Raw genomic sequence first — 13,402 nt, 5'->3', positions numbered from 1 at the left:
CAGGGGGTGGGGTCGAGCCTTGCTGTGTGTCTAAAGACGCACACAGTCTGGCTCGTGCCCACATGAGTGCCCCCCATAGCAAACGGCTTGCTATGGGGGCACTCAGAGACCGACAGCAGGGCACCCCAGAAGAGGAGGTTCAGTGCTGCTATGTGCAAAATCATCGTGCACAGCAGGTAAGTATGACCTGCTTGTTATTTAAAAAAAACAAAACAAAAAACAGTCACAATCGCTTTAATACTGGGAGAAATATCTGTTGTTCAAAGGGCAAAAAGCACAGATATGCTTGGCCCTGCCCACTATACTAAAATAAAGAATAAACCCCTATTTTTTTAGATTTGTAATGAAAGTGAACAAGCCCTCTACTGGCGGCACACAGATTTTTCTATTTAATCGCCCTGATAAAATATTCTAAAGCTTCTAAATCTTACTCAGGAGTCCTGTCCACGCTTCACCACTTTTGTTACAGAAGCTGAACTTCTCTCAAGAATAAGACAACAGCAACATAATTATTAGATAAGTAGACACTGTAGACATGTAGAAATATGCTATTGCTCCAAGCCCGTATTAGAATACCTTGCCTCTGGAACTCCAGGTGTTGACCAAAAGGAGCCCAATTATGCTCTAAAAACCTAGGAGGAAAAGCAGGAAGTCACACACAGATGATGACAGATCACATTCAATTTAAGAAGATGCACACTGCAGCCCTGCCAAAGACTGTCAAAGTCAAAGGTGGGGCTGCACTGTGCTTTGTCTGGCCTGAATACATCTGGATTGATCATCAGTGTGTGTCTTCCTAGAAATTGTGTTTTCATGCACGTACACAGCAAATTCTATTCTGGCTGGTCCTAAAGGCTCAAGGTTTTTTGCCTTCATGTTTTCTATGCATGAAGGTAAAAAAACCTTCTGTGTGCAGCGGTCTCCCAAGCCTCCCCCAATCCTTACCTGAGCCCCCTCTGATCCAGCGACGTTCACAGCAGCCTCTGCTATCTGGGGACTCTTCCTCCTCATTGGCTGAGACATTGGCTCCCGCTGCTGTCAATTATAGCCAGTAACCCAATGGGGAGAGAGTGGGGGAGCTAGGCCGAGCCGCGGCTCTATGTGTCTTATGGACGCATAGAGCAGCAGCTCGGGAATGAGCATGCAGCGGTGCCCCCAGGGCAATCGGCTTTTTCTGGGGGCACGGTTTGAGGGGGAGGAGCCAGGAGCGCCAGCAGGAACCCGAAAAGAAGAGGATCGGGGTTACTGTGTGCAAAACCACTGCACAGAGCAGGTAAGTATAGACATGTTTATTTAAAAAAAACAAAAACTAAGCTTTAGTGTCACTTTATGTAAAGATAAACTTAGTACTTGCCTGCCAAAGGAATTTCAATAGATGTTGCAGTAAACTGTAAAATTTAAAATAAGAAAAGAAACTTAGAACAGTGTTGTGGAGGGGAAAAAAAACAAACAGCAAAGTATATAAAAATTTAAGGGTTAATCCATAAAAAATGTTTTTCATGGCATCTGTGTGTATTCCTAGTCTTGAGCCTGTGCTGTCACGGAGAGCAACTGATGTACGCTATCTATCAAGAACCAACATGGTGCCCCCATCATGTGGTAACTCTTTACAGCCCATTGTACTGATCACATGAGCTTGCAATCAAGTCTGCAGCTTCAACGGTCACTGTGTCTTGCACAGAAAGCAGCAAAGTGATTATTTAAGTTGGCAAGCTGAAGCAGACACTGTGGAAAGCGGTGTTAAAAATGTAAAATCATTTTTTAATTGATTAAAAAATGTTGTGTGAAATAAAAAAATATATAGATTTTCTAAACCGGTTCATCCATTTTTCAGCTTTTAATAAAATAAAAAAAAACCCTCAATAAAACAATGTACCAAAATTAATATTATACATCCTTCAAGTGACTCTGTAGCTATAGTAAAGATTTTAAAGGAAGCCATAACTGTAATGGTGGACTTTCATGCCTTCAATTTTATTATCCAATGTACAATTCAATCAAAACTATTGAAATTGTAAACAATCAAATAGCCATAACTTCTGATTGATTTAGACAAAACTCTAATTGATTTAGACGCGATTTAGATTTTATTTATTTAAACTGAGTTGATCAACCAGGGAGGAAAATTATCGATCAGAAGCAGAGAGATAGTTTGTTCATAAATATAATCAAATTTTGATTGATCAGATAATGAGGTTAAATGGTTGAAATAGAAATGCAAATGATAACTTACAATCACAAGTTACAATCGTATCTTAAATATCCATTGAAAACCACTTTTCTGTGTGTGGCATATCGATCGAAAGGTTTGTTGATTATGGAAAATCTACTGAAGTTTGCAGGTAAACCAATATCTCTGGTAGTATTGATTTCCAATGTCACCGCATCTCCTGGGAGAGCCAGGAGATCAACACTCTTCAGCAGAGGATTTCCCATGATTGGAAGGACATTTGGCGATACAAGCAACAGGAAAGAATATTGTACTGATCAAAACACATTATTAGTTCCTTTGAAAAAGAATCATACTGTCAATGAGAGAATAAAACTTTTACATTACCTTAGCCAATCCAGTTGCCCTTCCTTTTTTTTTGCCATGGTAGATGTTGACTAATTTTAATTGCAGAACGTGGCTTTCTGACTGTTCTGGTGCATTAATGGCATCTTCCAATATATCAGCGTGATCCTACAGGACAAAATCACTGATTAGAGAACAGCTGGATACATGGAATCTACATGAATTTATTCTGTTAATCTTAAACCCCCCTCCCCTCCCCACCAACTCCAGGGAAGTGTGAGAAACACAGACTGATCTTGTCTTTCCCTTGTATCCTTGTAAGATCTTACTTATGATAACATAGGTCATCCACAACAATATGACCAAATATGCTTCCCTTGGCTTGCTATAGCTGATTTGACATTAACAGTCCTCAAATTTGTCTGGTGCTATATGTGTTAAATGACCTCTACTTAAAGTGATTCTAATGGCTTTTTTTTTTCTTCAAAATAACAAATATGTCTATACTTCCCTGTTGTGTGCAGTGGTTTTGCACAGAGCAGCCTGGACCCTCCTCTTCCTGGGTCCCCCGCCAGCACTCCTGATCCCTCCCTCCTGTTGGGTGCCCCCACAGTAAGTAGCATGCTATGAGGGCACCCGCTGCTCCATGTGTCCATTCACACAATAGCTCCCACCTCTGTCTCAGCCAATGAGAAGAGGGAGTCCCGGGATAGCCAAGACTCCAGTGCACATCACTGGATCGAGAGGGGGCTTAGGGGAGTATTAAGGGGGCTGGGGGGGATGCTGCGCAGGGAAGGTTTTTTTACCTTCATGCATATAATGCATGAAGGTACAAAAACCTTGAGTCTTTACAACCACTTTAAAGTGACACAATATCTGTGTTTTTCAAAACCAATCCATACGCATCCACTACATAATGACCCTGTAATTTATTTTTTGATAAAATTGTTCCTTACTGTGTTTTTCTGCCTCCTTCTAATGTCCTCCATGAGCTCATGAACCTCTTTTCCTAGCCACTTCTATTTGTTTAGAAAAAGTAGTGCACATTAGCGGCGATCATGAATACTGCTCTATGCACACTGCAAACCCCATAGTCCATATTGGGATCGAACAAGAAAGGATAGCTCTGTTCCTACGTACAGAACAAACACAGCCACCGTATAACAGGAAGCTGCATCACAGTTGCAAAAAATAAATAAAATCAGAGATTTGAAAGAAGCTTGAATTGAATTTTCTTCTATAAACCACAGTTTAGTGTCACTTTAATGAGAGTACTTCTCTAGTGGGCTGAAATTGTAACCCAGGGTAAATGCAATGTACAAATATTGGATGAAACAGTTTGTAATAATGAGAGGAAAACAATCTTTGGCGGGCTGTGTGGGAAAATTACCTCAAGTTTTTAGGGCTTTCCTTGTTCACTTTTATTCAAAGAAAGTTCACAGAACATTTGGGTTTCCTATGGAAGGTTTTTTAGCAATTCACAAAGCACATGATCAGCCACTTGACTGCCTTTGTAGCACTGCTGCTCCAGCCCACAGGTTTTGGGCCGGGTCTATTCGTCCGGACAGTACTCAAACTCCCTTTTGCACACATGCTCCATTGCACCACATGGATTCCTGGGAAGGGTGGAGACCCAAGCCGCAGTTACTCCCAAACTTAAAGGGATTGTGTACAGAAGCACAATCAGTGGGAGCTGGCTGGTCACAAAACAAGGACCTAGGGTTGGAGACTTTGGAGACGTCATCTCCCCCAAGTCTCTCTGAAGCCTCCAGGATCCAGTGCCCAAACCAAGATTTGCTAAGCACTGAGAAAAGAAACAAACTTGTTTTCTTTCTATATAACACATGCCCTGAAGCCCCATACCCTGTATGGGTGAGAGCCCAAAGGTAACACATCTTTTATGATCTTGCGGTCTAGTCTCATCTGTCGAACAACACAAATTGCTATTTTCACTGGGACATGGTATTGTACTGTCACAGTTGTTAAGAAATCCTAACAACTTTGCATCAGATTTTATATATATATGCCACTGCCATTGGTGCTTTAGTGTCATATCTGCAATATATCAAAACAAATAAGAAAACAATCAAAAAATATTAAGAAATCCAGCATTCCATAAACAGATTGCAGATAATAATAAAGGCAACATACACACTCCTGCCACAAACAATATTACCAATGTGATTTGAAAGCAATGATTATGATCTCAACCCACTTTAAGTTATCCTGCACTAGGGGATGCAGAATCATAAGGTATGCTCTGCCTATAGAAGGAATATTAAATCACATACCTTTGGCTCTGCATTTTTAGAAGAACATGGGCTTTTTCTCTTCGCTGAAGTTTTCTTCACAGTATGTGAACAGCCTGGTTTTGTTTCCTTCTGGGCAGCATCATCTTCATCACTAGACAGTACAACTTTAGGAAAAAAAAAAGTAAATGATTAAATGCTGTTTTTAGGATAAGAATGAACAGCGAATATCAACCTGAGGCATGGTTGGTGTAAATCTATTAAAGGGAAACGGAACAAAACACAACATGCAGTAATACGCATGTAAACTCCTCTTAGTCTTAGGAATGCATACAGTCAGAAAACGTATCCTAGCTATCTCTGGAGATCAAGTCTGGGACATTGTCCTGGCTCTTGCAGTTGTAAACAACATAGACAATCAAATAAAAGAAATTGATCCTACGCCTTTTCCATGTTCAACTACTTACTCTCAGCTGCTGTGAAGGAACTGGCAGCAATTAAGGCTGCTTTCACACCGATCTCTTTAAAAAAGTGGAAGAAAAACATGTGACCATGTATTCCTATGGAACTCTTCACACTGATCCGCTGCAGGTCAGTTACGTTTTTTTTTTCTTTTTAAAATGCTGGATTTTTGGTGCGGGAAAGAAAAATTTAATAAAATTGCAGCAAAAATGCACCTCCTCACTGAAATGAATGGAAAATGTGGCAAAAATGCATCAGAATCGCACCCGCCGTGCATTTTTGAGTCACATGTCTTGTAAAAAAAAATGTGGCAAAAATACGGCATATGCGTTTCTGCTAGGATCAGTGTGAAAGTAGCCTTACACAGCTACTACTGCAGCTGACAAATAACACTGCAGGTCACAATTACAACATTAACATTGCAACTTTCACAGCCAAGTCAGGAATAGACTGTACTGACAGCTATGCAATCTGTTACTGGTGAACAAATCAAGGTCATACATGACTAAGCTAGCACACACAGAAGCGGAGATACCAGTCTTCTCTCTCCTGAGTTTGCCCCTGGACATGAAATATAATGCTGAACAATCTACCAGTTTCCAGAATGCAACCTGTACATAATGGAAGATAACAATACAAAACTGTATTTGGGACTTGGTCATAAACGTGGTGACCTCCCAGCACCCACCCCTTAAACAGGGTAATTGGTCAGATGGTCTATGGCAACAACCCTTTGATACGACAGAAAAAGGAAATGTCAGGACCCTCCTAAAGCTCATGTTTTAACAACAACCAAGGAGCACCAAACCGGACTTGAGAGAGCCACAGCACCATTTTTTGATTGGACAACTGGACTCAAACCAAGGACTTTGCAAGTATTCTTCATTTTCAACTCCTTACTTCTCTGTTGCTTTATTGGGGTCATTTCTTTGTAACATATTTTTTTCTGTAAATATTTTATTTGCACCATTTTGGTGTGTGCATCATTAAACCCTATTTTGAAAGGTGCTAAAACTGTCCTTAAGGATTTTAATGCAAACTAAAAGAATCCCTGTCTCTCGAAAAGTGCTACTGTATATGATATAATCCTCTGAATATCCCTTTCTTGGGTGACAGTGTGTGTACTGACGTTTATTTTTCATATCTGTTTTTCCTAATATTGTGAAGGGTTGATAAGTCCAAAGCTATCTGGCGGCAGTTTAGAGTTTAAAGGATTAACTGCTTAATTAACTTAACCCAGTGACAATTGCTCTCTGGCTGCGGCACATAGCTTGTAGTCCCAAGAGCTGGAAAATCTTTGCACACGGTGCAGCTGAGAGTGGCATTGTTATGCAAGTGACAGCACTGTGTGGGATTGGCTGGTCCTTTGTCAGGAGTTGGTGAGAAGGGCAGGGGTCGGGCATTACGTTCCTCAGTTCTAACTTTGTAATTCTCTTATACGAACAGGTCTTTACATATACTTTAACTGATAAGTTAATGAGTTAAAGTATATATAAAGACAAAACTTTTTTTTCTTTTATGGAGTGAGGTAGGGTTTGTGACCCTTCTAAGGAGATTCACCATCTCCATCTGTCCTAGTGACCATTGCCAGACACAAAAAAAGAAAGGAAATCTAAAATTTTACCACTTTCACCAAAACAAGGAACAAATTTTAAAAATAGCTTACTTGGCAGAATTTCCATACTGTCATTTGTGGCCAATAGCACTTTTCTTCTTGTTTTGCTGTAAGTAACAGACGGTGGTGAATGGAATTTCGGTGTATCTGAGGGACATCCATCATCAGAAGAGTTTTTTTCTTCAGCTTTCTCTTTCATTTTCTCTCTGGGAATAATTTTTCTACCTGGTGAATCTAAAGTGCAGGTTAAAGTGTGGTCTGTAAACGGCTCAGTGGAAGAGCTAGATGGGTCAGTTGAAGAAGGAGAAAGTGACGTTTTCTTGTTCTGGTATTCTGCTCTTTTGTAGCAATAAGTTCTCTCACGTTTGGCTGGTGACACCTCATTACCCTTCAAAGCACTCTTCTGTAAATCAAATGGAAAGGCATACAATTTCAACAAGTTGTCTCGTGTATTTTCACATGTACCAATAGAAGATATAAAGCAAATTTGTGAATGTACAAGTTCGAAACTGACAACATTAGCATTTGTCTCTCTAGCACCAGACTGGGTCATTCCAAAATGAATACGCAAATGGCAGCCTACTGCTGGTCACTATTGCATGCACATGTTCCCCAACTTCACCCATGTGTGAATGTCCACACCTGCTGATGAGCATGCATACTCTCCACTGCAAGGAAGTGAAGAAACATCATGTACACTTGCTGATGATGAAGTGGTGAAAACAAAGAAAAGTGGTCTCTGCTAACAGCTTAAGCTATCAACTAACTTGCTTTGCTGACATTTCAGGACTTTCACTTTGAAACTTTGAGCAAATATGTAAATTAAAGTTCAACTCCAGCCAAAATGTTTGGTTTGGTGGTGTGGTTGTCATCGGGATATAAAAGCACAGACAGCAATATGGACATTCCAAACATCCTAAGCCTTTCCCAATCTCCAAAAGAAAAAAAAAAAAAAAAAACACTGTACACAGTGTAAAATCCTTTTCTTGGTGTTTATTGAGGAACAGTAAGCCTACGTTCTCACCTAAGCATCACGTACTCAAGTGTTTTTTCAATAGTTTTTTTCAAGCATTGTGGTTTTTGGAGGTGAATTGCACATTTTTGCAGCTTTTGCCAGGCGTTTTTCAACAAAATGGTGTGGAGTGCTGCTAAAAAAAAAGGGGTGCACAGCTGCTATTTGAGCAGAAAACGCACAAAACGCTTGAAAAAAACTAAAAAAAAAAAAAAAATGCTTGTGTCTCACTTTTCTATTGAAGTCTATGGGGACAAAAAAAAATGCTCAATTCTGCCTGAAAAGTAGCTCATGTACTTTTTTGAGTGAAAGGCGTTTTGTTACAAGCGACAGGACGCTCAGATGTGAACAAGTGCTATTGAAAATAATAGGTTTTTTGCTTGTTGAGAATTTGTGAACTTTGAGCTACAAAACTCTGATGTGTGAGTCTAAATCTCCAGGTTATACTGCCACTTACAGGAGGATTGGACACTCACAAACAAAATAATAATCCAGTCAATCCCCCCTGCTACCAGAATGTCTCAGTTTTGTAGCAAAGCAGTACCAAGAGCATGTTGTTAAATAAAGAGCGATGGGACCTGTGCCCCTTTACAGACTCCAAAAAAGGATTTTAGGATGAGTACACAGGAAGTCTTTAGGTTTTGGGACACCAAAAATCAGCCCACCTGAGGTGTGGGAGTCACTTTGGGTGGGGGGCCCATGGAACACAGCTCACTTTGGAGAGGTGGGGAAACACCTGTCTCAGCTCCCCATATCCCTCTTATGTGTAAGTCACCCTGTGCCTGTTAGGGGTGCAGGGTGAGATGTCCTGATATTGTGTAGACATGTATAGGTGGGGTGGGGGGTTGGTCATTGTTTAATGCCATGTGGTTGTGTCCCATTGTTCTATTGTGTGTCTTGCTTGGGAGAAAACTATTATGGGATGTATGTGTTTGTGTATTGGCTTGGTGGGGGGTGTTTCTGGCAGCCCTTCCCCCTAATGGGACTATCTGCTGATGTGTTTCTTGTTGCTAGATTTGGTTTGCCCCGCCCTGTGTCCTTATGCAGGGAGGTGGGTTGTTCCCTTGAATGTTTATATCTTGTGTCTGTGTTAAAATAAAGCAGTACATTTCCTGGTTTAATACAAGACTGGTCTTGTCTAGTCTCGTATGGTCAGCAGTGGCGTGTTCGAACGGGGAAGCGGTATTATAACAGAAATACCCAAGTGCAGACTGGGTCCGGTTCCGTTACATTGGTGGCAAGCGGTGGGATTGTGCTTCCAAGCTGTGAACACGTCCAAACCACCACCGGGATTCAAGATGAGGAACGTAGACATCGGTCACCCCAGTGGAGATATGGACCTGGCATCAGAGTTCCCAGGGCTGCTACGGATCGTTCTTGCAGCATACCCCAGGACTGTGTCTGCGGATGAGTACCTGGAGCTCAGGCAGCGGATTCGGGTGCTGCTGTGGAGTGGAGCCCTCCAGGTTGCTGGTATGTACAAGGGCAAGTTTTATCCAACCCCAGGGGAATGGGCCAGGGACCATCGGATGTTACAGATGCCATTCCTGGGAGAGCGACCCCAAGAGCAATGGGTGACTGAGTTGGACAGGCTGGTCCAGCAGGAGATAGAGCTGGACAACAGATATCGGGTTCTGCAATGGTATGTAGTGCAGAAATATTTAGGGGTGACAACAGAATGCTCTCCAGAGGGATATGACTTTGGTGGCCCTAGATTGCTGTGGGAGAGCCTTACAGATCTTTTTGTGTTTGGCAATGAAGGAGAACCTACCCTTGAGGACCTGTGAGAAGACGGAGAGGCTATGTTCGGTCTCACAGGGATCTCAGAGCTTGAACCAGAACTGGAATACCTACTGATGAAAGAACAGCATCTGGAAAGGGCATACAGGCAACTGCTAAAACGTGTAGCAGCATGCCCAAGAATCGGCAGTGGAAATTCCAGAGATTGCCGTCCCCAAACCTGAAGTGCTGACAAAAGGGCAGAGCTCTGCTAGCCTCTGCCCAGCACTTGTAACATCTTCTGGGTTCCACAGACAGGAGATGGTGGACCCCTATCCCCAGACACCAGTTCCGGAGACTGGGGATTTGATTAACTTTCTGCTGAGGAGGAACCAAGCCGATGCGCCTCCAGCAGAAGAGCTGGCAACAGGGCCAAATATTGCTGAACTCTGCCCAGGGGGCGGGTATGTTCTACGAGAGAGGCAGAGGTTGGCTGGGTGAGTAACGCTTTGTGTGGGACAATTTGCTTGGGGAACTGTGTGGGCACTGGCATTGGGGGACTGGAAGTACAGACTAACTTCGGAGTCCACCCATCTGGGGTTTACTCCTGTGTTAGTCTCCTGCCGAAAGGGGAGATATGTGACGGGAGTCACTTTGGGTGGGGGGCCCATGGAACACAGCTCACCCTGGAGAGGTGGGGAAACACCTGTCTCAGCTCCCCATATCCCTCTTATGTGTAAGTCACCCTGTGCCTGTTAGGGGTGCAGGGTGAGATGTCCTGATATTGTGTAGACATGTATAGGTGGGGTGGGGGGTTGGTCATTGTTTAATGCCATGTGGTTGTGTCCCATTGTTCTATTGTGTGTCTTGCTTGGGAGAAAACTATTATGGGATGTATGTGTTTGTGTATTGGCTTGGTGGGGGGTGTTTCCGGCAGCCCTTCCCCCTGATGGGACTGTCTGCTGATGTGTTTCTTGTTGTTTGATTTGGTTTGCCCCGCCTTGTGTCCTTATGCAGGGAGGTGGGTTGTTCCCTTGAATGTTTATATCTTGTGTCTGTGTTAAAATAAAGCAGTATATTTCCTGGTTTAATACAAGACTGGTCTCGTCTCGTATGGTCAGCAGTGGCGCCCGTGTCGACGGCGTTTGGATGGGGAAGCGGCATTATAACGGAAATACCCAAGTGCATATTGGGTCCGGTTCTGTTACATACCTGGAGAACAAAGAGCCACCTAAAAGACTTTATGCCTGAAACAGTTTCAGATTAGGCAGAACTTACAGAATGTGTAAACAGAAGGCCAGGTGGCTGCTATACAAATCTGAGAAACAGTTACCTAATGTGTAAAAGTCCAAGAGGTGCTCACAGACCTAATGGAAGGAGTCCGAACAGTAAACAGTAAAGGAAGATCTGATACTTGAGACCACAAGCATAAATGATGGTCTGACTGACCCACCTGGAGATTGTGGAACCAAAAACTGGGACCCGTTTGGTACCCATCCAGAAAGACAAAAAAGGAATCCATCTTTCTGAAAGAAACAGTGACTGAGGGACTCACACAGCTCAAACCAAATTCAGACCATGGAAGGAAATTTTTATTTGATGAATAGTGCATCTGCTCAGAGGCGGACTGACAACTCATGGGGCCCCCAGGCAATAGGGGATCATGGGGCCCCTGTGTCCTTGCCCAAACTCAAAAAAGCCTATGAAAAAGGCACCAGGGGCATCTCATGGGGCCCCCTACTAACCCCGGGCCCTCGGGCTGTGCCCGAGTTTCCAAATGGTCAGTCCGCCCCTGCATCTGCTAGAAGTCATACCAGGTCGGCGTACAAACATACACCTGGACCAATCTGGGGAGATGAGGATTACTGGAATGCCCTCCATCTTGATCCTACGAACAAGGCAAGGAAGAAATTTCAGGCGAGGTGAAACGGGATGACAAATCATCGTTTGTGAGAGTAGATCTGGACAGTCTGGCAGGGCCCATGTTGCATCTGCTAGAAGTCCTACACAGTTGTCATACCACATATCTGGGTCAATCTGGATAAATCAGGATCACTGGAGTGCCCTGTAACTCTATTCTGTGGACCAAGCAAGGAGGAAAGTCCAGAGGAGGAAAGGCATCAGTCAGGGTTTACTGCAACCATGGAGTCACTAGAGCAGCCAATGCTACTGCCCTGCACCTAGATACAAAACCTGCCAAGTCTGGTGTTGAACTTGGAGGCCAGGAGGTGCACGTTGAGCATCCCCCACCTGTGATGCAGGTCCTGGAACACCACTGGGTGTAGAGACAACTTTCCCATGTCCAGATGCTACCAGGTGAAAAAACCTACCTGCCTGCCATTTGCAGTTCTGCTCGGAACAGGATCCGTGCTACCTCTCTTGCCACAGTGAAGTTTCTGGTTTCTTCCACCGCCAATGCCTTGATGTTGTATGAGTGAATCTGGATCACATGGCTCTCCAGCAGGTTGGTCTAATGCAGAAGGGAAAGCCAAATTGCCCCAAGCTCCAAGATGTTTACTGGAGAGGGTTTTCTCTGATGACCAAGTCCCCTGCACTGACAAGGTATCCAAAATTTTCCCCCAGCCCAACAGTCTGGCACCTGTCATAAGAAACTTCCAAAACATGGGAAGAAAGTGCTTATTTCACTCTGGATTCCTGAGACACCAAGCCAGGAATTGCCTAGCACTTAGAGTCGACCAAATCAGTCTGTACATAGACAGGCCTGCTTTGTCCCATGATGATCGTATGTGGTGTTGCAGATGTCTTTAGTGAAATTGGGGAGAGGGAACTGCCTCAAAAGGCAGCTACCATTAACCCCAAGACTTCAGTTCAGAAGCCATCCGATTCTCTGCTTCAGTATTAAAGAGTTTGAACCTGAAACTGAAGAGTCTGAAGCTTCATCTGAGGATGAAACACTTAGCCCAAGACAAGGCCAGGACCAGACCCATATGCTCCAAGCGATCATTAGGTTCTCCTAGCAATTTTTGAAGGTTCATGATCTATACGAACCTCTGTAACATTTGGATAGTCAGAGACAATTCGTCCAACAGAGTCTTTGCTGACTGTTTTCTCAACAAGAGGTAGCTACAGTATCCCACAATGCAGATGCCACAATGGCACAACAAAGCAGATGATGTGCTGGAGATATGAACACATGTAAGTAAGCATTGTTGATGTCCACATAAGCCAGAAAGTCTCCCTGGTAAAAGTAGGAAATGTCAGAACTCGTGGAGTTCATAACGCCTTTCATAGCAAAGCCAGAGCAGAAAACTGGGAAAATTGGCACCCAGAAACTAAAAAAATATGAAGGAAAGGAAAAATAGGAAGGAAAAAATGTGAGCTCCCAATGCTTGGCCCCGCTAGCTTACTACTTGAGATTTTAATGAGAGGGCAGGTACAGTACAATAGCTGTGATGAGGACAATCACCCTGGATAGTTGCAAATCAGTGGGGGAACCTTCAGCAGCAGTGTAGAGAAGAAAATAGTTAAAAAGAAAAAAAAAATTAGGATAGCGTTTAAAAAAAAAAAAAGCAAAAAAAAAGCAAAGGCATACTGATAGTGGGGGAGCGAGGAAGGGATATAGACAAAAGCTTTTTTTCATTTTACTATATGGTCTCCTTTAGTTTATCATGTGTAAACCCCAGTTGCTTTCGTAATTGTAACGAGAGAAAGAGAGATTGATTGATTTTAATCTGGATAATTCTTTCACATCAGAAAGCACTGAAACCTTTGGATCAATAAATAGCTGAGCAAAGAGCATTTTAAAAAGAGGATTTCAGCTATGGTGGCCCACACAGTTCTCTCAATAGAGATTTCCTTTAGGACATCAT

At 43.0% G+C, this 13,402-nt stretch overlaps 1 protein-coding gene across 2 annotated transcripts in view; it reads right to left on the bottom strand.

The window, feature by feature from the left end:
* The window catches only part of SENP7 (SUMO specific peptidase 7), a 96,834-nt gene that overhangs the window by 47,280 nt on the left and 36,152 nt on the right, over positions 1–13,402 (bottom strand). For both annotated transcript variants that reach the window (XM_089652923.1, XM_089652922.1), the window contains exons 7-10: positions 6,893–7,244; positions 4,807–4,931; positions 2,558–2,683; positions 1,355–1,388 (exon numbers count right to left, since the gene is read on the bottom strand). In XM_089652923.1, the coding sequence (XP_089509049.1) occupies positions 1,355–1,388; positions 2,558–2,683; positions 4,807–4,931; positions 6,893–7,244 (637 nt within the window). The remainder of the gene's footprint in view (positions 1–1,354; positions 1,389–2,557; positions 2,684–4,806; positions 4,932–6,892; positions 7,245–13,402) is intronic.

Source organism: Staurois parvus, unplaced genomic scaffold (genome assembly GCF_062004578.1).
Source record: "Staurois parvus isolate SC_StPar_1 unplaced genomic scaffold, SC_StPar_1.0 ptg000696l, whole genome shotgun sequence".
Lineage (NCBI taxonomy): Eukaryota > Metazoa > Chordata > Amphibia > Anura > Ranidae > Staurois > Staurois parvus.
Note: the sequence above shows the minus strand (reverse complement) of the source record. Positions and strands in the feature narration are given on the sequence as shown.